The sequence below is a fragment of the Centropristis striata genome, chromosome 9, assembly GCF_030273125.1.
Source record: "Centropristis striata isolate RG_2023a ecotype Rhode Island chromosome 9, C.striata_1.0, whole genome shotgun sequence".
In the NCBI taxonomy this organism is placed as follows: Eukaryota; Metazoa; Chordata; class Actinopteri; order Perciformes; family Serranidae; genus Centropristis; species Centropristis striata.
Window position 1 is genome coordinate 33,772,396 of NC_081525.1, and position 25,532 is coordinate 33,797,927.

Genomic DNA, 25,532 nt, shown 5'->3' on the forward strand with positions numbered 1-25,532 from the left:
CTGAATGTGCAGTGTGCTTCTTTATTTCATTAAGTGCTAATTGTAACATTCAGCAGGTCCTGTTTCTTGTGATTGAACCCACAGGAGACCTGAGCGTCTGCAGCAGCACAAGCTTAAGTTAATCTCCTGTAGAAGTTGTTTTTCTCCTCTGAACAGCTGGAATCCTGACAGTCACACCTTATTTCTCCTGTGGTCAATCAGAAGCTAGTGCAGGGGGTCGTTAAGACAGAGAGAGAGTAATCAGAAACATAAAACGGTCTGCTTCCTTGCAGAAGTTTCTAGACGAGGTGGGATGTGGGCGGGGGGCATGTGTATATATGACCCAGGCTGGACTCTTCTTGTTTACCAGTGAAGGTGCATCACTTATTGCTTGCGTGACTATTACATTTTACCTTTGTGTTTGGATTCCTACAAAGCTCCTTACGCTGCACCTCCTTGTTTGAGATATACACGATGGAGCTAGTGGTTACCAAAGGCAAGACCCAAACCGCAGAGGCCTCCAAAGGTTGCTCTAGGATGGCGAAAACATCCTCCTCTTCATCTCCTTCTTCCTCCACCTCATCATGGGGTCTGTCTGGACATGCTGGTGTCCGAGTGTTGATGCACCGCGACCTGATCACCTGCCGTTTCTTCCGATCCCTGCCTCGATCTTGGCTGAAAAAATACTGGGGTCGATCCGGAAAGAAGACAAACAAGCACCGGCCTGCCTTTTCGTCCTCAACGACCTGTTCTCGTCTTCGCTGGTCATCTTTTCCCTTCTCCGCCTCTTCTCCCCGTTTCTCCCCAACTTCTTCCTCCGAGTCCTCTTGTTACTTCCGTTCACCTGTCTCTCGTCTTTCCTCCCCAGCGCTAAAAGACCGGGACAGAGAGTGGGAGCATTACTCGTCACTGGCCCTGGATGGCCACCCAGGTTTTCTCAGCACCCCAGGCATGACCCTTAGTGCTGCGGGATCTAGCACTCAGCAGACTGCCGCCCATACCAGCAGCTCCAGCCTTGGCCACAGCCTCCGTCACCACAACAGCTCAGGGTGAGTCCATCATGTTATTTACTCCTCTACTGAAGGCCTTTTTCGTGCTGACTTTTTAAAAATGTATCTCCTTCTTTGTTACCAGTTTCCTTTTTTGAAAAGATTGCTCCAAAATGACAGGATTCCTTTTTACCTGGAGTTCAAAAACCAGCCACAAAAATCAGCCTTCTGTCTCTGAAACCTATAATTCTGAAGATGTTTACAGGACCTGCTGTATGTTAATGCCTGATATTTTTAGATTCTTTGATGCTGAAATACTATTTTCTCTATGCCATCGTAAGATGTGTATTTATAGTTGACATATAAAGGCAAGCTGTCTTTTCTAATATAACAGCCTTATGAAACTGAGTCTAGACAAAGCTCAGAAGTGGACTATTTTTCTGCTGCAACACGAAGAAAAATGTGCAATGAGATGGGAGAGTGAGAGAGAGATGCAGACATAGGGAAGGTGTAAACAAGACTAGAAGACAGAGAGGCATGGATGGGAAGCAATAAGTAGGAAAGAAAGAAAAATGTAACAGCCTGTTTCTCTCTTGTGGCTTATTTGATGTTACTGTAGTTAATTAAGGCAACCACCAGCTAGTGGGATTAAGTTTGTCTCAGTGTCAGCATGTACGCCACCTTGGACCTGTGGTTGTCGTCCCTCAGATCCCTCCCTGGGGAGATGGATGAAACAGATGCTCTCCGCTCCAAACGCTGCAACGAAGACGCCATTTCCCTCGCTCCCTCCACCACCGAGTCCATCATTGTTGAAGGTGAGTTCACTCACTGAGGATGGAATTGAACTTGGATTTCCACACTTGGTTAAAATTGTTTCCTGTAGGGAAATGGTTATGGTGGTAGCAAAACCCATAGAGCTGTGTGTTTCACTGTGTACAGAATGATAGTTTGTCTCAGGGAGTTTTCTTAAATCCAGGAAGGAGAGGGTGTGTAGTGTGTTTTGTGGAGTCAGAGGTGACCTCACCCTTTCTCATTAAGTTGTAGTGTGTGGGAGAGAGAGGTACCAGCCAGCTTCCCACATAGAAACCGCTACCGCACCATTTGTTTCTCCCAGCAGCCCTGTTTTAAGGTTTATTGTTTTATTGGACACACACTGCTCATTCAGGAGCATGTAGATTGTTCTTTTCACACTTTGTTGCCTTGTAGTATATTGCTGAAGATGCTGCACATTTCAGGTGCTATGCTGCTCCTATTGTTGCTACAAACACCGTTTAAGGAAGTTCCCACAATTTTAAAGTCATTGTTCTTGATGAATAGTGATGTAATCGGTAAAAGGGCATGGTCAGTTATAAATCAGCACCTCTTGAGCTGAGTTCAGGTCAGCACTCACAGTTCCCATTGTCTAAACAATGTGCAAGTTTAAATGTGCTCAGACAAAAGCAAAAAATAAATCAATCAAAAAGAAGAGGTCTTTATTAAGAACTTTATTTTTCCGCTAGGAACTTCACATTTAGAGGAGCAGCAGGGTGTGTCCATACCCAACAGTACATACAATAAACAAACACACACACACACACACACACACACACACACACACATACACACACACACCAACCATCAGCCCACACTAGACATATGGCAGATAAAAAAATCTTTGCTGAGCCTGGTGAATAAATTAGTTATTAATACATCCATAGCGGAGGGGCAATAAATAATAGTTTAAAAAAAAAAAGAGTCCAGGTATTAAAAGAGAGAGGAGACAGTTCAAACGGTTCAGCCAATCATTTATCTCTGAGCTTACTCCTCCTATTATTTATTTATCCTATGAGATCTTTCCCTTTTTAGGGTGCGTTTTACTTTAATACTGAGTGACACACACAGCAGTGTCATAATTATAGGCTGTAGTTTTAGTTTGGTGGGTAAAGCCTTATATTTTATATTTTCAAAAGATTGGGACTGACTAAGAATGGTATGCTGTTTAATTAGGATAACTGGGTTCATATCTCGTCACTATCTCCATGTATCATTTTCAGCCCTGCCAAAACGCAAGAGGACGAGACATTACATCAGCAGTGAACTATTTTTACACTTGGACGCTGCACAATTAGTAACTGGAGACCTTTTTAAGAGAATGATCTCTTGAATGTCATCATTTATGAATGATACTAAATATAGATAACTCTTTTAAAGTCATTTGAGAACTGAGTTGCTTTTGTCTTTAAGAGAGATCTGTTCACTGTGTCATCAGTCATTTTAATAGAGTTTGAGAGTCGGTGAAATCTTGGTGATGACCGTGACCTAATAAACATGAACTTTGTGCAATTTCCCACCATATTTTTTTAATTTTTATTGTAACACTGAAATACCACAGTTTTAATGCCTCTGCTGCTCTCCTCAGATGCTCACTATGCAGCAGTGCGGGCTGATCTGGAGTCTGATGCCCAGGACCTGGAGGCAGAGTCATGGAGTTTGGCAGTTGACCAGCAGCATGTTAAGAAGCACTCAAAAGAAACAGTGAAGAGGCAGGATGTGATCTATGGTAAGTGTCATGTTGAAGATTCAATTGGTTGCCGTGGATTAAGGGATAGCTTGCTGATTTAATTTTAAAAAGTGGACTCCGCTTATTTAGCATCACACTCATTGTTGGAATCAAGGTGGAGAGAAAAAAAATCAAAATGAATACAGTTTAACTAGAAATTAGTTACGTTTCCATCAATGAGTTTCTATGCACATTTTGAAATTTGATAAAAACTTTCAAAAATGTGCATTAAAGTTTCTTTGCTTTGCTTCTGCTTCTTCTCGGATTAGCCTGCAGCAATACATTACACTGCCATCCTCTGACCAAAGTACCTTTGTGCAGCTTTGTGTATTCGCTCTAAACCAGTTGATGGAAATGTCCCTAATTCACATTTTTTTTGATGACATTTCAAAATTTTGCTTTGTATTTGCTTTCAACTTTTATGAAAACATGGCTATTTTCTTTTATATTCAGAAATTGTTCTTAATTTACAAAACCTGGTGCTTGCATTACTCACAATGAAACTCAAACACTGACCATTTGGTTTGAGTGTATCACTGGTGAATATTCACCTCCCATTTTATCATCTTTCTATCTTTGCATTGCATTACATTGCATTGATTTTAGGACTATTTCAAGGAAAACTTTAAATCACAGTTCAGCCCGTAGCATTGCAGAGCTAACAGTTTACATGGCAGAACACAAGCATGTCTCTTTGTCACTGTACAGAGCTGATGCAGACGGAGATGCATCATGTGCGGACACTGAAGATAATGCTGCGTGTGTACGTCCGGGAGCTAAAGGAGAACCTCCAGATGGACTCAGGCAGGCTGGACTGTCTGTTCCCCCGCTTGGAAAGCCTCCTCGAGCTTCACACACATTTCCTGTCTCGTCTCAAAGAGCGGCAGCGAGAAAACCTTGTTTCGCCCAGCAACAGGAACTACACCATCAACAGAATGGCAGACATTCTGATCGCACAGGTAAGGAGCAGATACACAGCACGTCCATCAAGAACACACAGGCATAAAACAACCTGCATTGATTTCTTAAATACCTTAAATACTTAAGACCACAGCAGTTTGGGCCCACAAACAGAATAGAGAAATGACAGTTTCCTTGCTTCTACAGTTTTCAGGTGAAATAGGAGAGAGGATGAAGGACAGCTATGGAGACTTCTGCAGTCACCACACGGAGGCTGTCAGCTACTACAAAGAACAGCTGCAAAACAACAAAAAGTTTCAAAACATCATACGGGTAAGACATTAGTTTGGATTATCATGCCTCTGTGGCCATAGGTTTTATGATTGTCATTCTGTCTGTTCCATTCAACTGAATGCAATATCTCAAAATGCCTTGAGTGAATTTCTTCAAAGTTGGCACAAAGTTCCACTTAGATTCAATGGTGAACTGATGAGAAATTTGTGGTCAAATGTCAAGGTCACTGTGACCTCACAAAACCATTTTTGTCCATAATTCAAGAATTCATACACCAATGATGATAAAATTTAACACAAATGTTTTAGAGGATTAAATGTTGAAGTGGTGACATTTAATAACCAAAATTTCAACTTCACGCTGATGCGATAATGTTTGGAAAAAAATCCCAACTTCACCAACTATGACTGAAGAACAGAAGATTATGATGATATCTCACATGTGGTTAGATACTGAAATGGTGGAACTAATCTTTGATGCCCACCTTGGATAGATCTTCTTTGCTGCTGGGTCGAAGATGTCTGTGAAGTATCAACATTTCAACAGAAAATAACACCTTTCATTAAATTCCTAAAAGGTCGTCACTGCATGTATAAGTCTGAATAGACAGGAAATTAAACGGCAACTTGTCTTTTTAGAGGCATATAATCATTTGGGATGGCATGATACCACTTTTTTGGGTCCGGATACCGTCTCTTTCCCTCAAACAACTAAGCGGTTCAATTCAAAATCCAATTTGCTAAACCTGGCCATCTAAAAGCATCAAACTGTGAAACAGCTACTCCCCTAAAGGAAGAAATACATTGCTCACAACAATACCTCTATATAACACTAACTGTTCACCTGACACCTGCTGCTCACCTCGCCCAAAACTTAGAAGCATGTATGTGATAGTTTAGGCTTATAGATCGGATTGCATTATTTTTGTCTTTACTTCCGATACTGATACTGATCTAGTTATTTGACTATACTAAAAATCATATCTCTAATAACCATAAGGCAGATTTAAACCAATGTAAATCTGTGTATCTGAAAAACTTTAATTTAAATAATGTCTTTGTTCTTTTTCAGAAAATCAGAAACCTGTCCATTGTGCGGAGGTTAGGAGTGAGCGAGTGTATTTTGTTGGTGACTCAGCGCATTACCAAGTACCCAGTGCTGGTGGAGCGCATTATTAACAACACTGAAGGTGCAGTATTTTACATGCATTCTAAATACATCACTGTTGAAGAGTCGCTTCAGTCGTTATAGTTTGATTTTGCTGCATCTATTGAGTATCCCACATCTCTTTCTGTCTCTAGTCGGTACAGAGGAGCATGAGGACCTGACTCGGGCTCTGGGTCTGATTAAAGACACCATTGTTCAGGTCGACTCTCTTGTAAACCTCCATGAGAAGAACTCTCGACTCCGAGACATACACAACAAGATGGAGCCAAAGGCACTGGGAAAAATCAAAGATGGCAGAGTGTTTCGCAGGGAGGACCTGGCGCAGGGCCGGAGGCGGCTGCTGCACGAGGGCACAGTCAACTGGAAAGCTGCTTCTGGCAGACTCAAAGGTATCATGGAGCAATACTTTACTGATCTGCTCATCTAGTGGTGTGAACATATGTAGTTCTCTTTCAGGAAAAAACATTCTAATCTCACATTTGAAGTGTGTCTATTATCCATTATCTGCTGTCTCTGTTCAGCTTGCAACTCTAAAGGTGTCATTTGGGATTTTTGTGCTTCCAGATATTCTTGCAGTGCTGTTGTCTGATGTGTTACTCCTGCTACAAGAGAAGGATCAGAGATATGTGTTCGCTACAGTGGTGAGTAATTTATCTGTTCTGTCAGTGACGCTATCTAAGAAAAGCAATATATATATGCATACTTGAGTAAAGTGCAGTAAGATGTGAGTGGGAGCATAGCTTAAGCTTAAGCACCAGAAACCTAAAACCCTCTCTCCTGTCTCTTTCCTTCTTCTTCTTCTTTCTCTCCTTCTCATTTTTTATCTGCTCAGGACAACAAGCCGTCAGTGATCTCTCTTCAGAAGCTGATTGTCAGGGAAGTGGCTCATGAGGAGAAAGCAATGTTTCTTATCTGCGCCTCCTCCAATGAGCCAGAGATGTACGAGATCCACACCACCTCCAAGGAGGAGCGAAACACTTGGATGACACAGATACGGCAAGCTGTTGAGAGGTAGCTGCATTTACACGGAGAGAAAATACACAGCCGTTTATTACTATTATTTAGAATTTATGGAAAGTTTTTAAACAAAACAGTGTTCCAGCAGATCCTTGAAAATACATAAAAGGCGTTGAATTAATTAATCTAAAAAAAGGATATTATTTATTGGGTTTTTTTTTATTATTATACAAATAATTGTTAACATCTATTATTTAAAATGCCACATATTTTGCAGTTTTATTTTATGCTTCGCCACAAGCCAAAAAGGTCACATTTATGTCACTGGAAACATTTGGGCAAAAATGTCCCAGGCCCAAAGTTATTGATGTCCCTTCATGTTGTTTTTTTTCTTTTAATGTTGTAAAAAATATTATAAAATGATTGGTCTCAAATTTCATTTTATGTGGCATAAAAAGTATTTCACAGCGTTACATCTGTATTGGTTTTTGTCTCACAGTTGTCCACATACAGAGGAGAGGCTGTTCAGCGAGGAGGAAGAGGCACGAGCTTTCAGGTTCAAAGAATTTCAAGGTAACTGCAGATCAAATCAGAAGTGACATAATCAAGTCTCTGAAAATCATATAGTAGATGCAGTCGGCCACCAGGGGGTGCTCATGTATCATATTGTTCACAGTGCATCTTTAGAAGCTGGTTTGACTTCCTCTGATTTTTGACAAATATTTATGTATTTTTTTTATTTATTCCATGCAGCAAACGCATTTTATAACATCTTACAATATTTGTGTGTGACAAAGAATAAGGGGAATGTATGGATGCACAAGAAGTGAGCATGTGAAAAAACTGCATCCCTAACTGTTTTTTTATATGCTTATTCAATTTTATGTTTCCAATTGTAGAACGACTGAGCCATAAGGATTCAATAGTTGTCCAGGCTCTTACTGAGAAGCTGCAGCTGTTTGCGGACATGGCGGAGTCTGTAGCAGGTCTGGAGGACACAGCTTCACGTTCCAGACTTCTGCTCCGAGGAGATGCCTCAGACCTCCAGCAGGGGGAGACCCTGCTCAAAGGAGCTATCACTGAGGGTAGGAAAACACTGCATGTTATGTGTATCTGCTTCAGATACAAAGGTATGGCACAGTGTGCATTTTACACACAGAATTTTCATGTACTGTAGCTGTAATAAATCAGGAAGTAGGAGTATTGTTGAAAATGCTACTATTCCCCTCAATCTCTCACTGTCCACCTATCAGTCCTAACTTGCTATCTCTTTCACTTCAGTGGAGAACCTCCAGAACCTGCTGCAGTCTGGAGTGAGGGAGGAGACTCCGACCCCACGGCTGGAGGAAGGAGGCGGCTCTGGGGTTCTGCCCAGGCGAGCGGACACGTTTGGAGGCTATGACAGCAGCCCCACCATCCTCAGTAAGAGTGAGTCCAGCACAATCCATGCCCTGAGGAAGTCTACCATCTAATGGATTTGCAGTTGTATTTCAGTGGCCTTTATGCCATGAATAAATCTCGAATTGCAAACAAATATGACTGTTGATTCCTTGAATTGTTTTTATTGGTTGAATTTATGTGTATGGTTTTTCAATTAAGGATATTCTTGGTGCATTTGGTGCACATTTCCATGTATATGTGTGTTGTTTCTGTGCAGCCTGTGAATGTCAATATTTTTATGTATCTGTTTGCCATAATTATTTGTGTGTGTTGGTCACTGTGTCCCTTTTTCTGTGTGTGTCGGTGCTGATGTCTCTGTGCCAGATGGCAGCGTGAAGAAGAACTTTTCTGGCGAGTCTAGAAACAGAGACAGAAGCCAGAGAGCCAGCTCTGACCCTCAGCTCAAAGACCTCTGTGGCAGCCACACCCTGGAGCAGACGGTAGGGGCTCAACACACACACACACACACACACACACACACACACACACACACACACACACACACACACACACACACAGTATATCTCAGGGTGAGTCATGGTGTTATTTCCTGTAAATAGCAATGACCAGACCAAGTCATCTGGAAAGTTTCCATGTCCTGATGTTTACTGTAACTCTGTTCTCGCAGGTCACTTCATTTGTTTATAAATAGATAAAGCCTTGATAAAACAAGAATGAGACTGATCAGGCAGACAAAATATGTGTTGCTGACAATGAGCAGTGTGTGAGAAACAAAGCCGGTGTTACTCTCTGTCACAGGATCAGTTGTAATAATAACAGAGTGACAGCGCCGTGAATTTAAGTTCCTAAAAAATCCCTTTAGGTTAAGTAATTTAGAAACAAATACTCTTTGTTGAATTACTGACAGATATTTTATCAATAGTTCCTCTCTTATGCTGCTAAGTTCTCCAATAACGGTTTTTTAAAGTCCCCCTCCAATAAGAAAAAGCATTTTTTTCTGTGTATGTCACCTAAAATGTCTGACCTTGACTATACTAACTTGTATCTGTGCAGTCTTCACGTTCCTCTACTGAAGGAAAATGTCTGTACGTTTCCCTAAAATCTGAGATTCAGTCATATGCCAGCCAAGCTAGATTTGGTACATTACTACTTTGTAAAGCCAATCAAAAGCTATAAAAGAAACCTGAAACCTCCAGCGCAGAGCGGACTCTTCAGAACGGAGAGCAAAAATACACTGTAACATCATAGTTGATATTATTGTATGTTTTTAAAACCACTAATGCTGTGTCAGCCACTGCCACAAGCTATCAAACAACATGAACAAGCTCAAAGATACTAACTACACTCAGCGTTCAGATATGTCTGCTAGTTGCAGATTTTGGTGCAAAACAGACTCCTTATCTGAGCGTGGAGGCTCAAACGTACGGCTTTTGTGTAGTAGTGTGTAGAATGCACAGAAATGAAACGTGCATAAAGTCTCTTAATTCTGACTTGAGAATCAGCTGATCTCATGTTTTTTGCATATCTTCTATAAGCATACATGACCCTAACAACTATTCTTAATGTTTGCCCAGAACCTGTATTGTCTTGTAATGTGTTGTATATCGTACTGTATCCAGTACTCAGTGTTTCATTAGTATGAGCGGCTGTGTGTCTGACTGTTGTTGCACAGGTTGATGAGAGCTGCTGCTCTCCTGCCAGATGGAACCGCATCTGGTCCAACTCCTTCCCCGAGGCTGAGGTAAACTCTCCTTCTCTCATCTGTCACCTTGTGCTACACAACTCTGCTGGATTTGATATTCATAGCCATGCCTGCTGAACTGAAAAGCCGTACCCATGAGAAGTTTGGTAATCCGATTAGATGCTGTGTTGTTTTTGTGATTCGAGTTGTTATTTGATTATAATAACCTTGCCTGTGTCTTTAGTTCTTTGACAGAGTGCTGATGCTGTCCCAAAGGCTCTATAGTCTGCAGGTAATATTGTCCCCTCCACTGTACATAATGTTAACAAATGCAGTCAGTGAAAGTCTAATTAAAATATGGAATGAGCTTGCAGATTACTTGCTTCATAAATTGTGTCAATAGTTGTTATCATCTCTTTCTTCAGGCCATCATATCACAGCAGGACAGTCACATTGAGCTGCAGAGGGCCTCGCTGACAGAGCGGGCCACGCTGCCTGGCCGCCACAGAGGGAACGTGCTCCTGGAGCAGGAGAAACAGCGGACTCTGGCTCTGCAGAGAGAAGAGCTGGCCAGCTTCCACAAGCTGCAGTCGCAGCATCGTCAGGAGCAGCAGCGCTGGGAGAGGGAGAGGGAGAGGCACCGCCAGCAGGTGGAGGCCACTGAGGCCAGGCTCCGACAGAGGGAGGAGGAGTGCAGGAGGCTGGAGGTGAATGCTCTGTCTTACCTGAGGGCTGTGGAACAGATGTTGTTCATTTTTTTTAGAAGATATGTGCGAAAAAGCTCAATTTCACGACCTTGCAGCTTAGCTTTGTTAAATGTGATTATCTCATTTGTAACATGAAGAAATAAACTTTGCTGTTGATGTTCCAGTTTGCATGACCTGTACACAAATGGCTCCCAATGGTTTTAGAAACTTTTTTTCAAGTTCATGTCTCAGTTCAGTGTATACATTTTGCACACAGGTAATTAATGAAAAACAAAAATACATAATGCATTTCACAATTATACATACTCCAAACAAACTTTGCTTCTTTTTCTGATGCAGGAGCATCTGGCAGAAGAGAGGAAGGAGCTTGAGAGTCAGAGGGAGACGTACCAGCACGACCTGGAGAGGCTGAGAGAGTCCACCAGAGCTGTGGAGAAGGAAAAGGAACGCCTGGAACACCAGAAGAAGATCAAGAGGAAGACCATTGAGGTAGGGAACGTGTTGTGGAGATGATTCCTGGGATGCAGAAATATCACTGTTTTCTTTGTTTGAGAGAAAAGGCTTGCCATAAAGTACAATACAAGACTAGAAAATTAGCTGTTTACTGGCTAGTTTAAGAAGTGGATTTGAATGACCTTTAAAGTAATGTAACAGAAAGTAAATAATGAGGATAAGGGCGAGGTGCTTGCTGACAGCGGTGATACTAGGGGCTGTGGTGCTGGTGATACTCACAGGACAAAGAATAACAAGGGGCTTTCCCATTTCTCTTGCTTCCTTTTTGCGCTGTTTTGTTGCCTCAATTTTCCAAACCTTTCCTTTACCTTGGCTGGCTTTTTTTCCATCCAACCTTTCCCCTGGGCACAGATCCTGTACCCACCCTTCTCAGGTATTTAAGCATCTGAAACACTGATGAGTTCAGGGCCTCTTACTGGTAGAAAGGAAGTCTTGGTTTCAGCTCCCACAGCCCGTTTCATAGATGACAAATACAAAACACATTCAACTGGATACATCTCTTACCACCTACGCTTGCTCCTCACCTCTCTTTACCTCTGTTTTTCCTCTCCTCCCTGTGCTTATCCCTCTTTCTCTCCTTGTAGTACAATGCGGGTCATTGTTTGTGAGTTTCATGGGAGAGGAGCTTTGCGAAGGATCCACTGACTGTAATTTCATGCCTGGTGCTAACAGATCTGTCAAGGAGCTACAGCAGAGTTACTTAATATCAGCCTTGTGTGTTTGTGTGCATTTCCAATGGGCCGTATCACCATCACAGTTTGGTTGATTGACGTTCTCTGTGACACGCTGAGGAGAGGGAAGGGCAACCGTAGCATGGGAACTTTTATCTCGATTCAGACTCTCATCCAACCGAGAAGATACAGATGTATACACAAATACTGTATTATATTATTTTTTTATTATTAAAGTTAAAGTAGTGGGTACATTTTTAAAACAAGCAATCTAGATTTTTGACCTTTTTTTAATTTGAATTATTGTATTATTATCGTGTCATACAAGAAAAATATGCTCAGCCACAACAGACTTACAAGACCGAACGAGGCCAGAAACCATAAAGGAGCATGAACATTAATGACCGCTCTGCTTCCAGAGACCCACTTTTTTCTGTCATCAGGTGGAGGCCATGTAAAACACACCTAATGATGGGATTGTTCACTCTGACTAGCGCTCCCATATAAGAATGCTAAAAGCATTCACCTGGATGGCTGTTTTCCAAGAGGTTATAGTGGTTTCCTGTACTGATACACATGCTCCATGCAGATGCTTTTCTGATGGAGGTCGTCTCCAGTGATGCCACTGGTGCCCCTCTGCTGTCTGACATTCCTACCCGATTGACACTTGACAGTCATGTGATTAGTTAGTGTCTCTTCCTCCTACATACTGAGCTGAGTAACTGACAGATGACACAGTGACATCCATTCAAGTCCTGACTTGTCGTCCACAAAAGCTACAGTGCTTTCTTTGAAACTTTGTATTCCGCTGTTTTATTGCAATTCACACACTGCAGTTTTACGTCTTCAGACATCTGGCTGCCTATTTACCGTCCCAAAGACTTCATGCTAAGAAGATCGTTCAATGGCATGTTTTAGTTGGTTGAATGGAGTCTTAACTCCAGACGTACACAAACACAACCAGCTGACACGCGTTATTTGCATTCATCATCTCATTACTGGCTGCAGAAAGTCTGAGTTGTACCTTCACAGTGGCTCGTAGAAAACCACAGCCTCTGGCTGAATCGACCTCATGTGCATTACTCATAATGCAGCAGGGACCCTTGTAATTACAGAGGCATTCACTGAAACAGTGATGGTGAGTAAGAATGCAATGTGGTTGGTTTGTTTGCTACATGGACTGCAAGATAAGACCTGAAGCTGGTCCGATCTTGACGCTATCACCAGCTAATTAAATCACGCCCATAATATTTATTTAAGGCCAGCTAAGTATTGTGTTTGTGTGTTTTGTACACATTCAGATGTATGGGTTGCAATTCTATACTGTTGGCTGTGCTATGGGAATTTTTTGGCTGCGGTTATGGGAGATTTGGAAGTGGTTTGTTTCCCCTCTGCGTCAAACACATCAAACAGTCTTTTCATCAGCTGTGACCTCAGGATCTGTTCCAGGCTCTGGGCCAGCCTGATATCAACAGACATTTAATCACAGCCACCCAACATTAAGACTCATCAGCAAACCGTGGAGCTATGATTAGACCTCGTAAAAAAAAAAGACATGCCTTCTTGTTTGTGTGTGTGTTGCGGAACATATGTGAGTGTTTGCGCAAGAACGGTGCTAGTTGCAGCATGCCCGGACTTCAGAGGAGCTTCTCTTTCATTTGTTATCTCATGTGATCACACTTGGCCCCTTGATAAGGAACGCATTGGGCTCTGCCTTTTTTTATTGGCCCTGCTCCAACAGAGCCTCGGGTCTGATTGCTCAATAGTCCTGTGTATTTAAAGTCATAAAGCGTGTTGATAATCAAGGTTGGAGCTGGAGATGGGGATTTGACAGTAAACGGTCAAGGTGAGAAATTACATGCACAATACAGCAAGAGTCAATAGGAAAAATTACATATTTACTGGAAGCATATGTGAAACATATAATGTGGGTTTATATCTACAAGGTCAAAGGTTTGGTAGGTCTATAGGGGGAATTTCTTCCTTCAGTAAACTTTTTGAAATGCCTTTAGGCAAAGCTGTCCATTTAACAGCTGCCCCTTTCTCCTGCTTTGTGCTCAAAAGGTAGAAACCTGTAAAATTGAATTGCTACCTGGTGTGACTTACTACATGAACATGACAGAACATCGTTGAGAACACGGGAATTTTAGCAAAGTTGAAGAAAAACATGAAAAGGTCCTAAAAGGCTGTAAAATGATGACCTGTACCTGTGTTTTTTACACTGAGTTGTCTCTTCCCGTTTGGCCTCGGGCTGATTTACGAGGCTGTTGTTGAGTATGTTCATGTGGCCTGAAAAAAAACCTCACAGAGCAACTCTTCATATACTCGCACCCATATCATGTACACACACACACACCTTGATGACTGGCTTGCTTTTTCTATAGTCAGCTGATAGAACAAAAAGCTTGAGGGTAGATGTTTTTTTTAAGCCATCTGTCACTGAAGTTATCCTAACTGTTTGCAGCACTATTCTGTAGCCTCTTTCAACTGTAATATTGCACTTTTTCTGTGCATCTTGCTTGTTTCCAGCCATCAGTTTTTTGATATATTGGTAGGGATGACTATCTGTATTCATTGCCTTTTTGAGTATCAACCAAATAACCCCGTACCAAGTAATAAACCCAGATTTAGAAAAAAATGACCCTAATTTTGAATCGCCACCAAACTTGATACAAAATACTTTCTCTGTGTGATCGTCACATTTGTAAACTATAAATTACTTGGACACAATTTGATTTGGGATTAAACTGGTTTGAAGCAACAGTGTTTGCTAATCTCATTAATTCACCACAGATCAGAGCTGCACATAGAAACTAATACTCAAGTCAATATCTCACACATGCAATAGTTGCACACATCATCTAGTCCAGTTTAGATTCAACAACCAGTATCTCTGTCACATTGTTTACAAGTAAACACATTGTGCAGCGTTGGTGTACATATGTATGATATGGGAGTATCCATGCAGTTTTCATGATGAGAGGAACCTGGCTGTATAATTAGTTGGACCAAGCCTGTCATTAACAGAAGCCTCTGGAAAGCAGCCAGTGTTAATTGTTTATGTGCTGTCAGTCAGGGCTCTTTGTGCTCTGTAGCTTCCGCACAGTTTACTGCCCTGGAAACCGGCTGTTTATGCCGCTTAAAGCCGATCACCTTGTTCTGGGAACAATGCAACATCTGTGTGCCAAGATGAGTGAGTGCCGAAGGGGGAAAATGATGGAGGGGAAGAAGGAAGGGGGAGACTTTCCCACTGCAGGGCCCCCCTCTGCCTGTCATGCTCTGCTGGGGGAAGCTACAGTCTCCACACACACATATAGTCACAGTCAGATGAGTCTGCCCTTCATGCCTTGTAAAACACTGTCATCATGCGTTCCCCCTCTCCACAGGAAGTATTCTGCTTCATCATCAATCATGTCGCATGTGGCCTGCATACCAAACAGAACAGTTACAGACTTAAAGTTAAAGACACCCCTGGTGTTTAAACGTGTTGGACTAACCCTTTTTTGTTTGCTGATCACGGTATTACAGTTATTTCAGCTCTGTGTTGTTGGTTTGCTTATCATATACAGTCGGTACATGCTGATTGATGAACTTTTAACAGCCAGTGCCTTCATTTCCCATTAATAACCACTGGTTGTTTATTGAAAGCCTATCATCTACTATATATCTAATTCCTCATAATGAATTAATGAATATGTTTTATTCTTTAGTCCTCCGAACCCCAAGCAGTTCCAGAGCATTTTTTTTGCTTTTGCCACATTTGACCCACTGTAGCCTTGTTTTTCTCGACAATATTTGAGTCAAACAACTCTATGGAAATAGCGCAATCATGGCTAGAAGTAGGGGGAACTAAAAAATGTCTTCTGTTCAGAATAACACAGTTATAATGTGACAAACCACCACAAAAACAAAAAAAAGCTGAAATTCTATGATAATTAAGTCTACAAAAATATACATTTGTAAGTACACACAAGTGTTGGAGGTAAAATGGGTGCTCCACATGCTATACATGAACTATTTACATCTTACAACCTTTCTTGTCCTGCCCTCTCTGATCTGTGTAAACACCCTGCAGTTCAGAAACTGGCTTGTGCAAATTGTTTATTTTTGGCAGACTTTTAAATCAGACATGTATAATCATTTCTATTGTCAAAGTTTCTGGGATCATTTTGGCTCTTTTTTTTTCTTCTTTTAGCCTTTTGAAACCTGCCAACAGCTTGTTGGATTGTCTGGGATTGATTGATAAGTCTCTTAGCTGTAGTTATCCCAGACATCAAATACTTTTATGACCCTTTATGTAGATACAAAGCTTATTTTGGACAGCCAACAACTGGCACATCATCTATGTTTGACATTTTATTTTAGTGCGTGTTAAATATCTATCTGTAACACACTGGGTCACAATGTTGTAGAAGCGCTTAAACTTGCAGCACATGTGGGATTACTAACACACACACAAACACTACACCGGACCATTGTTGCAGAAATCCTCCTGGTCAGTCTTATTGAATGCAGATTGGATGATAATGTGGACTCCATCTGTAGATCATCTTTCCTTCAGTGTAGTAATTAGGCAGACAATGCAGTCAGTGTCTTTTATCCCCTGATGTCATGAGAGCCATTTTCTTGTTCCCCTGCTTGTCTAACAGCCCAGCCTGTTTTGTTAGACACGCCTTTATGTGCACAGGGACTATTAGGGTTTTATGTTTCTCATTTTGTGTGTGAGTGTGTGCGCATTGTCCTTGAGTCTCCTGGAACACATCAAAAGCCTGTTACCAAACTTACCAAACTGTGTGCTCAGCAGAAGCAGTCGCATGTGTTTCTGATTCCCTCTGTAGCCCATAAATACCCTGCTCCTCAACAGATTGTGTTTCTGTAATGACACGGCGTCGCACAGACGATTTATAGTGTGTATCTGTGTGTGCGTGTGTGTGTCTTCTATGCTCTTAAGAAGCTGTTTTTAAGTTTTTTTGTTTTTCTTTTCTTCAGAAGTGTGCTCTCATACATAAGTAACAGCAGGCTGCTTATACACACACTCACCAACACACACAACATGCAAACTTGACGTTCCACAGCTCCAGACTCCAAACTGAATCTGACCACAGATATGGATAATTACAGTGCAGAGTTGGGAAGCCATCCTTTCTGAACTTGAATTTTGAAGTCTTATGTGATGATGTTGCAACAATTGAAGAAGAGTCACCTCTCAGCAAATAACGTGCAGTCTTCTTCACCTCCAGGTGGCTCCTCTGTCCGGCAGTCTGAACGGCGAGCTCCTCATGTCCTCCGGCCTCAACACCTCCGCCAGTGTCTCCGACCTGCCCCTCCCTCAGAAGCCCCTGGTGCGCGCTAGCCTGTCCGTTGCACCAGCCGACTATCCAGAGCGTCCTGAAGTGATGTTGCGGAGAGAGTTGAGCTCCTCCACGCTGCCGCTGAAGACGGAGGTGCCGCTTCATCTCTTCAGCACAACCAACCAGCAGCACAAACTGGTGGGGGTGCAGCAGCAGATCCCCACCAAGCTGGCCGCCTTCAGCAGCGGCAAAGGGAAAGGAGGCAAGATTGGCAAAGCCTCACATCGCACTGACAGCGCTGGTAAGGAGTCAGAGCTCAGATACTGAGTTTCACATAATCAGGCTGTTTGGGCTCATACTTGTGTTTCTTTCTATATCTGTGAATAATTATCAGCTGATGAAAAGAATCAACAGCAATTGAAGGGCACACACGTCTATGCATGGAAATTAATTCATAAACCATAATATACATACATACAGAGGTGTATTCTATGGCTGCAACAAATATTTCTGCTGTTTATTTTTTCAATTGTTGGGTCCATACAACATGCAGTACAATTTCCTACAGCTCAAGGTGATGTCATAAAATATATTTTTTTGCTTGGACAATAGTCCAAAACTCAATAATATTCAAGTTACCACAATGAAGGGCAGCAAAAAAACAACAAATTGTTACATTTCACAAGCTGGAATAATTCAATTTGGGTTTTTTTGGAGAATGAAGTTACTCAAATGATTAGTTGATTACCAAAATAGTTGCCATAACACACCGTAACATCTTAATCTGCCATAAGGTTTGGATGGCATGCGTTATTTAGATTTTTTTGATCAGCAAAATTACGATGTTGTCATAGCCAGAAACTGTAAAAACAATTTTACAGTAAATATTGATATTAAATCAAAATCACATTATTTTTCATGTCTAATTGAATATTTTGCAACAGATCCTGTAAAAAACATTAAATCTTAGCAAAAGTTCAGTGAAACCTCAACTGAACTGCAGGCTGTTCAGCAGGAAAGAGAGGACAAGTAAGGGAGTAAACAATATAAATAATTCAATATGTGTACTGTAGCATTTGGAGCCCTTGTTTTTTAAATGTTTTATAATATTGTGTATGTAGATTTGATTAATCCTGTAATACATAAATACGTAAAGTATGAATGAGTAGTTTGTTGGAGTAAACACAGGAAACAAAGGGAGTGTGCAGGAGGTTCAAAACAAATGGAGAGGGTGGAGTGTGTGACTTTTCTGTTACACTCGCGCTTTCTGTGCATCAGTTGCCAACTCAATTATTATAAAAATTCACTCTTTTTAAAGCGTGTTTGAGTGTTGCAGTGGGGTGTAACAGTGCAGTATTTTCTGTTAAAATGGATTTTTCTCACAGGCTCTTCATCGATATACAAGCCATCTGTGCCTACCATGAGCTTGACCTGATCAGCATGATTTAAGTAGCTCGTTAAGATCACATTTGCTGTCCAAATTGGGTCAGCCCTCTGAATTATCAAATAGTGGCTTGAGAGAGGCTGCACTGCCCCACCACTGCAATCTAATTTTACAAGTAAATCACCTTATGTCCCTCTGTTTGTCTCTTTTTTTCTCTGCTCCCTATCTCTCCTCCTCCTCCTCCTCCTCCTCCTCCTCTCAGCCTCAGTGGATATGAAGCAGATGCTGCCACTGAAGCTGTCTGCCCGAGACGACAACGCCCTCAAGGCCAAGCGTTCCATCAGCCCCCACCAGCAGCTCCCGCTGTCAGCCCCTCAGCCTCACTCCCTGCATCTCCACGCAGGTACCTTTATGCACACACAAACTCTTGCATACACACACACACATACACACACACACACACACACACACACACACACACAGACTTCCTCCTTCGCTCCGTCAGGACAAACACAATTTCCCCTCATCTGTCTTTGTCTACTGCATTATTAAACTTGGTTCTCACAGACACAAACATGAGACACACACATTCTCCACCTGGGCAAACCGGACCCCACCCGATCACGTTCCTGTCTAAAGCTTACATTCATGCCCAGCCTCACCCTGTGTAAACACCTATCAATTACACATGCTTCAGTGTGATTAATGGCAGGCTGTACTGCTGACACAGACATTTTAGCCTTCACAATAACCGCTGACAAAAAAAAAACACTGGCAGGATTTCAGGTGATAGATTTCAGTTAAGCCCAAAGTAAGACCAACTATAATAAAAAGGTACAAATGACTAATCCGCCGCCAGCTTTTATGCTATTTTTAGAGTAATCCTATGTTCTTCTGTGCCTACTTCACACTACTCAACTTTAGGCCCGACTTTCCACTTGCTAACAGCTTTTTGGAGCTCCAGGACGAAACCCCCCCCCGATCAAATCGACATTCGCTCAGTGCTCGTCCGCATGACTGACAGTCGCCATGTATGAACTGCTCAAAGATGCAAGCCAAGGGGCTCGGCATTGCAGACACATTCCAGATATCTCACAGGATAAATATCTGGATCTGTTGGGTCGTCTGTCAGGAAGCTACAGCCAATGAGCAGGTTGAGACGAGGAATATTGAGCACCGCTGTGGTGAAAGATAAGATATGACTTTATTTATCCCACAGTGGGGAAATTCAGTCATCACAGCAGCTTAAGATACAGAAGTTACAAAGATGTAATAACAAAAACATAAGACAAACATATATACATAAATATATAAATACTGACTGTGCATCATATGCATAATACAGATATAAAATACTTACTGGCTGTTGAACATTCTTGTTAATACTGCAAATAAGTTTAAAGAGTATTTTTGGATTGCAAGGATGTTGCACATTAGTGAAAAGAACAATAAATTAAATATATATATGTGTAAATGCATAGTGTAATAGCATTGAGGTGACATGGTGATATGGGCAGTGCTATGTAAAGGATGTATGGAAGTATGTGAGCAGTAATTATTACATTTACACATCTGTTTTCGTACATAAAGGGAGCATGAATGAGGCTTAAATCTGTGTGTTGACCTGCTTATCCCATACATTCTTAAGGATTGTAGTGGGTGATGTGACATCGTTGAAAGTTATGAAGTGTGAGCTTAGCTTAATAGCTTTTCTTGTACGTCTCTGACAGAACCACTCAGTCCTCCAGACAGCGCCGGGCCAGACACCCAGTCCACCTCCTCCATCAGCACCTCCCACCCTCCAAATGTTCAGAAGCCCCCGATGCCTCCTGCACAGTCCCCTCCTCAGCCTCCCACCATCCCTCCTCACTCACAGAGCACCGGCTCCCTCCAGTTCCAGCCTCACCTGCAGCCGCTGGGCCTCAGTCCCAACGCCCAGGCCCATGTTCAGGTAAACGTTCACGGGCTCACCCACAGTCACAGCCTGCCGCCACCTTACAAGATCCCCACAGAAGACCTCAACAAGGAGGACGTCATCTTCTTCTAAAGTCTGCTTCCCTTTAGACCAACCACTAACTGCAAAAACAAGGAGAGAGTGATTATGGAATGGGTACTGGTCCCAACTAAGTGTCTCATTCTAAGGAGCCACTTACATGCGATAATGTGACGGTTTACGGTACGTACAGTGTGGACAGCTGTAGTGAAAGTGCGAGTCAGCACTTCAGTGGAGAAAGAAAAATGTTATTCAATTAAGATGACCTCTCTAATTTAACACTGCTATGCCATCATTGTTTTTAAGATGCCACAGTTTCTTATTATTTAAATTTTAGTTTAATTTCTTAGCTCAAAAGGACAACAAGTATGAGGAGGAAACCTTTGGCAAAACAAAGGCTTCTCCTATTGTGTAGGAATTAGATTTAAATCAAGTTTAACAAACCCAAAGACGAAAGCTGAAGGGGATTTGAACGAAAGGAACAATGTCAAGGAACAGACTCGGGTCCAGCTGGATAGTGAAGCATGAAAAAGTGAAAGGTTCAGAAAGAAGCTTCTGCTGGACCTGGAACCACAAGAAATGATTCAACAGGAACCCCAGAAATGACCCAACTCTTAATACGTTGACACTTTCTGCTTGATGTTTCATTTGCACAGTGTAAATACTCCATTCCAGACTAATGAATGAACTTTCATGGACTACATGTGTACTGTTTGGATGTGTCAAAATTGTGAAGGTTCATTTAATTTTGTTGTTCTTCTTAACCATATTATTACAGAAGGCTGAACTGTGGGATGCACTTCTCGTGTTTCCAGTGGTTGTGAAACCTGAAACTGTTTTTTTCCTTCAATCTTGTTTGTTTTTTTTCTTCAGGCTGCTGTGTAATAATGCTTCATTTCCATTAAGGGAGAGTTCAGCTTGTGGCAAATCCTTGTTTTTCTAAGTCACGCAGAGTGAGACAAACTCAGAGAGGCCTTTATTATGTCTGTAAAGTATTTTGTGATTAGCCCACGTTAGCTCTTTCCTTCCATTTCTAGCAGCAGCTCTCAACAAATCATAACTTAGGACCCACTAGAAGTATGCAGTTCCTGTCTTCTGTCTGTATTTTATTTAATTTTATTTTGCTGATGTTTTTGCTGAGTAGCAGGCGCATCACCAAAAAAAACACCAATATAGCGAGGTGAAACGCCAAGTGGAGAAAGTAAAAAAAAAGTGAATCTTGGGGAGGGGAAAATGAGCCTGGCGGGAAGAACCAAATTTTAGTGTTGTGTTCATAAACAGTTAGCAATAATTCCTGTATGCCTTTTAAAAGCATGATTCCTAAACACGATTTCACTAGTTAATACAGAGATTGTTGTTTCTGCCACGATGGCTCTGAACTCTAATGGCAAGTACCGTTTTGAATAGGATCATTAGTTTGATGGAGACATTTGAGAATGTACTTATAATTAAATTAGCCTTCAAACTTTTAAAGATATTTTTCCCAAACTTTAAGCAGAGCTGCTAGAAATAAAGGGACAGTGTTCGCTCAGGTGCTTTTTGGCACAAAAACAGTTGATGCTGCAAACAGCATTTTTGTATAAAATATATTCTGACTGAGAAACAAATCTATCATCCCCATGTTTTATGATCCTGCACCAACAATTGAGTCTTTCGTCAAGTGCAGACTAGATTTTACCGCTCACATGTTGTGCTCGATGTTTTGATTTTCTTTTTATTCTCTTTGTAGACATCCAGTAAATGAGGTCAACTCTCAGCATATTGTTCCTCGTAGACAAACAATAAGGCCTCACTGACTTTGTCCCATTTCACAAAAACTCTTTTCCCTTTCAGAGACACATCTTTGAGAAACACATCTGTTGCCATTTAAGTGGAACCATAATTTGCTGTACCATTCATGACATTTCGTGCTGCATGTTGTTTTAAGGGCAAAATTAACTTTTTAACTGCTTCGGCAGAAAAAAATAGAAAATTTGAGATTATACGCTTTCAAGAGAACAAAAGTAAAAATCACAGCAGTTGATATGCACTGAAAACATTCAAATCCATCATACTAATAGGAAATATAACATTATGATTTTTGCACTAGTCAATCTAATAGAATTAAAGCCTTTTTGTGTTATTTCCAACCATAAACAACTAAATTCAAGCAGTTTAAGATTTTGGTCCTAATTTTCATTCACACCAGGAAATTAAAAGTTAATATTTTTTTTTTAGCAGAGACTGCTTCATTTTGCTGACTCACCTGTAAATTTGTCAGCATGGGTTAAATTTAACAGAGCTGGTATATCTACATATAGATATATATGAAGATGTCAGTTTTAATTGAAGCCCTGAGGTCTCATTGACAGCGCTTTATTGATTGCTGATGACATTTCATTAGCGGGGTCTTAAATCTCTGTGTCTGACAGAAAAGTGGTACTGTGACCGGGTTGCAGCTAAAAACAGCTGTCTAAAATGTCAGTCTTTATCTTCCTTCACAGAAGAAATATGGATATGTCCATCACATTTGTCTTTCTCTGTATATACTCAAGAAACCTTTAAATCATGAAGTCGTTGACACCTTAATGTGTTTGTGTCTCTGGAGGGAAGAATGTCAGCAGAGCTTTTTGTCTCTGAAGCTGAGACCGCTAGCTGGAGTTTGACTGTTAATGTATATTATGTATATTGTCGTTGTACATACTGTATGTGATATCTGCTACACCCGCTGCCCTCTTACACATTCTTTAAAGGAACAGAGATATTTGACGTGCATCAAGATGCAAAAGTCGGCCAAAAGTCTGTTTGTGCATATGTGTATATATACTTAAACTACACACACTGGTGTGTACTTACCACGCGGTACGCCTTGCTTGGATAGACTCGTGGCAGTTGAATGAAATCACAATCAGTCGTTGCTGTTTTTAATGAACTGAATGAAAGTGTGTTAATTTAATCTCCTGATGTTGTAGCATTGAAGGCGAGGAGCACTGTCTGTCGTCTTTCTCCCGCGATTCATAAGTGATGTTTCACCGAGACCGCGTAGCAGCCGTACAAACGAAATCATCTGCTTGTTTCAGTTGGTTAAACCAAAGAGACATTCTGCTGACTGGGTTCCTGTCTGTGCTCTTGTATGAAGGATAAATGACACTGTGCTGGTTGTGTGGTCGTCCACAAAGTGTCATTACTTGTAAAAACATCCTCCAGGGAGTGTCCATAACAAGTGTGTTTACAACATGTTGTAGTCCAGCTCATATCTGGCTTTAGCTCTCAGTTTGTTTGTTTTCCATCTACATATCCAGATCACAAATATCTCCTCATACACAGAGAATTATTTTCCCACCAGAGATGACAAATTAAATGGGGTGTTGAACTTCCCCAAAATCTGGTTTAAAGTAGCAAACCCTGACTGAAGCATCTGCAGTTTTCTTTGTAAGATATTGTATTTATATACACCATCACTGTGAAATCAATATGCATGTGAATACTTGGTGGTTCTCAGTGTGGAACCCTATAAAAACAAATATTTCTCCAGTTTTTGACATCCCAACTCAACGTCCACTTGAAAGCTTTTTCCCCCTTGGACTGCACTGTAAACAGATGTTTTGATATATTCCATCCACTGTGGAGGCATGCAAGAAAAACAAAGGCTTCTTTAAGAGACGCTCAGTTTTCTGGTGAAGTTTTCCTTTCATTTAAAGTCCAACTTGGATGAGAAGCCCTAAAAGGGCTATTGATAATATCATAGCAGTTGCTGAATCTTGCATGAGTAAACTCCATCTGCTAATGAAGACCACGTGATGTAGTCGAAAGCTTCGGAAAAAGACGTTAAGTGGAGCTTGAATTGGGATTGTTTTCTCAAACTACTCTTTCTAAGGACCTTTCATGCTTGACTTTTCAAGACATTCCCATGTCTGTCCATGTTCCTGTTATTTCCAAATGTCTCCTACAATATAATTCTGAGTGAGAGATGTCAGGCAGCAGGAAAAACTGGTGTAAGAGCATTTTAGTTCTGCTCCAGGTACGAGTCTTTTAGTAAACCTCCACATTACAGGTGGATGCTGCCTTGTTTGGATCAACTCAAGTCTTAAATGTTTGGTTTTGCTGTACTGAAATGCTGAATCACTTTGTTCCGTTTTAAAACTTGGAAGCCAGTCAGTCGCATCACTGTGTGTGTATCTGTGCGTGTGTGTGTGTGTGTACGGGCGCCACCAAAAACACAGTGGAAACATTTCTTACTGACTTGCTTCCAGTCGTGTTATTATCATTATATTTTTTTTAAATACACGCACTCATACATATTGGACCTGTAATGTGTAAATAATGATGTTTTATTTCCTCGGCCAATTTTACACTAGTCACTTTGGATAGTAGCATACTTGAAGGGGAAAATGAATGTTTAAAAAGCTTATTATTATTGTCTGTGAACTTTTATTTACCAAGAGCTGTCTAATGACGTTTGTAGCACACAGCAAGACTGATTTTTGTACCGTTTTATTTTATTCACTGCAAGACGTTAGAACGACCTGTGGACACAAACTGCTGCCTTAGAGAGAGTTTAGTAATAAAAAAAAGTCTTGAAATGATTTTGCTGTCTTGTGAGTTTTTAAATCGGGGCCGACAAACACTCATTATTTGGTTTGCTGAATATTTGGATCATTGCTGTTTAGGCAGAAGTCAAGCATGCGATGATTTCCATTTGAGTAAATTTGTATTTACAAGGATTTGTTTTTCCTTTTTCTCCCCTTCAACAACTACCACATGTAACATGTAATTGTGCCTCATTATTTAGATTTCTATTCACTGCTTGTCAAAATAATCCTGACCACCCAATTAGCCAGCACCCGAGCCATTCCTCAGTGTCTAGGAGGTGCAGTGACGGTGTTATTGACCCTGTGTTTAGACGACCTAATAACAGTCTATTCCCAGACAAAGCTCTATTTTCAGGTGCTGTGGTTGTGGCTGTTCAATCCCTCTGTAGAGCAGGGCTGTCGGTTGCTGCGTTATTGTCATTCTGGCTGGGAAGACGCTACAGTAGTGGCCGGTTTTTATTGTCTGCTGTCATTAGTGGCTTTCCTCTGTCTCCT

The 25,532-nt window shown here is 41.3% G+C and overlaps 1 protein-coding gene across 1 annotated transcript in view; it reads left to right on the top strand.

The window, feature by feature from the left end:
- arhgef18b (rho/rac guanine nucleotide exchange factor (GEF) 18b) overlaps window positions 1-24,258 on the top strand; it is a 32,457-nt gene extending 8,199 nt beyond the window's left edge. The window contains exons 4-23 of the mRNA XM_059341155.1: window positions 848-1,028; window positions 1,677-1,783; window positions 3,367-3,507; window positions 4,216-4,466; window positions 4,615-4,740; window positions 5,773-5,890; window positions 6,003-6,257; window positions 6,433-6,509; window positions 6,701-6,879; window positions 7,325-7,398; window positions 7,725-7,910; window positions 8,107-8,253; window positions 8,590-8,705; window positions 9,899-9,967; window positions 10,152-10,199; window positions 10,333-10,614; window positions 10,954-11,103; window positions 17,039-17,390; window positions 18,736-18,876; window positions 20,204-24,258. Coding sequence (XP_059197138.1) covers window positions 931-1,028; window positions 1,677-1,783; window positions 3,367-3,507; window positions 4,216-4,466; window positions 4,615-4,740; window positions 5,773-5,890; window positions 6,003-6,257; window positions 6,433-6,509; window positions 6,701-6,879; window positions 7,325-7,398; window positions 7,725-7,910; window positions 8,107-8,253; window positions 8,590-8,705; window positions 9,899-9,967; window positions 10,152-10,199; window positions 10,333-10,614; window positions 10,954-11,103; window positions 17,039-17,390; window positions 18,736-18,876; window positions 20,204-20,520 — 3,234 coding nt within the window. The 5' untranslated portion in view covers window positions 848-930 and the 3' untranslated portion in view covers window positions 20,521-24,258. The remainder of the gene's footprint in view (window positions 1-847; window positions 1,029-1,676; window positions 1,784-3,366; window positions 3,508-4,215; window positions 4,467-4,614; window positions 4,741-5,772; window positions 5,891-6,002; window positions 6,258-6,432; window positions 6,510-6,700; window positions 6,880-7,324; window positions 7,399-7,724; window positions 7,911-8,106; window positions 8,254-8,589; window positions 8,706-9,898; window positions 9,968-10,151; window positions 10,200-10,332; window positions 10,615-10,953; window positions 11,104-17,038; window positions 17,391-18,735; window positions 18,877-20,203) is intronic.
- Window positions 24,259-25,532: the final 1,274 nt, after the last annotated feature.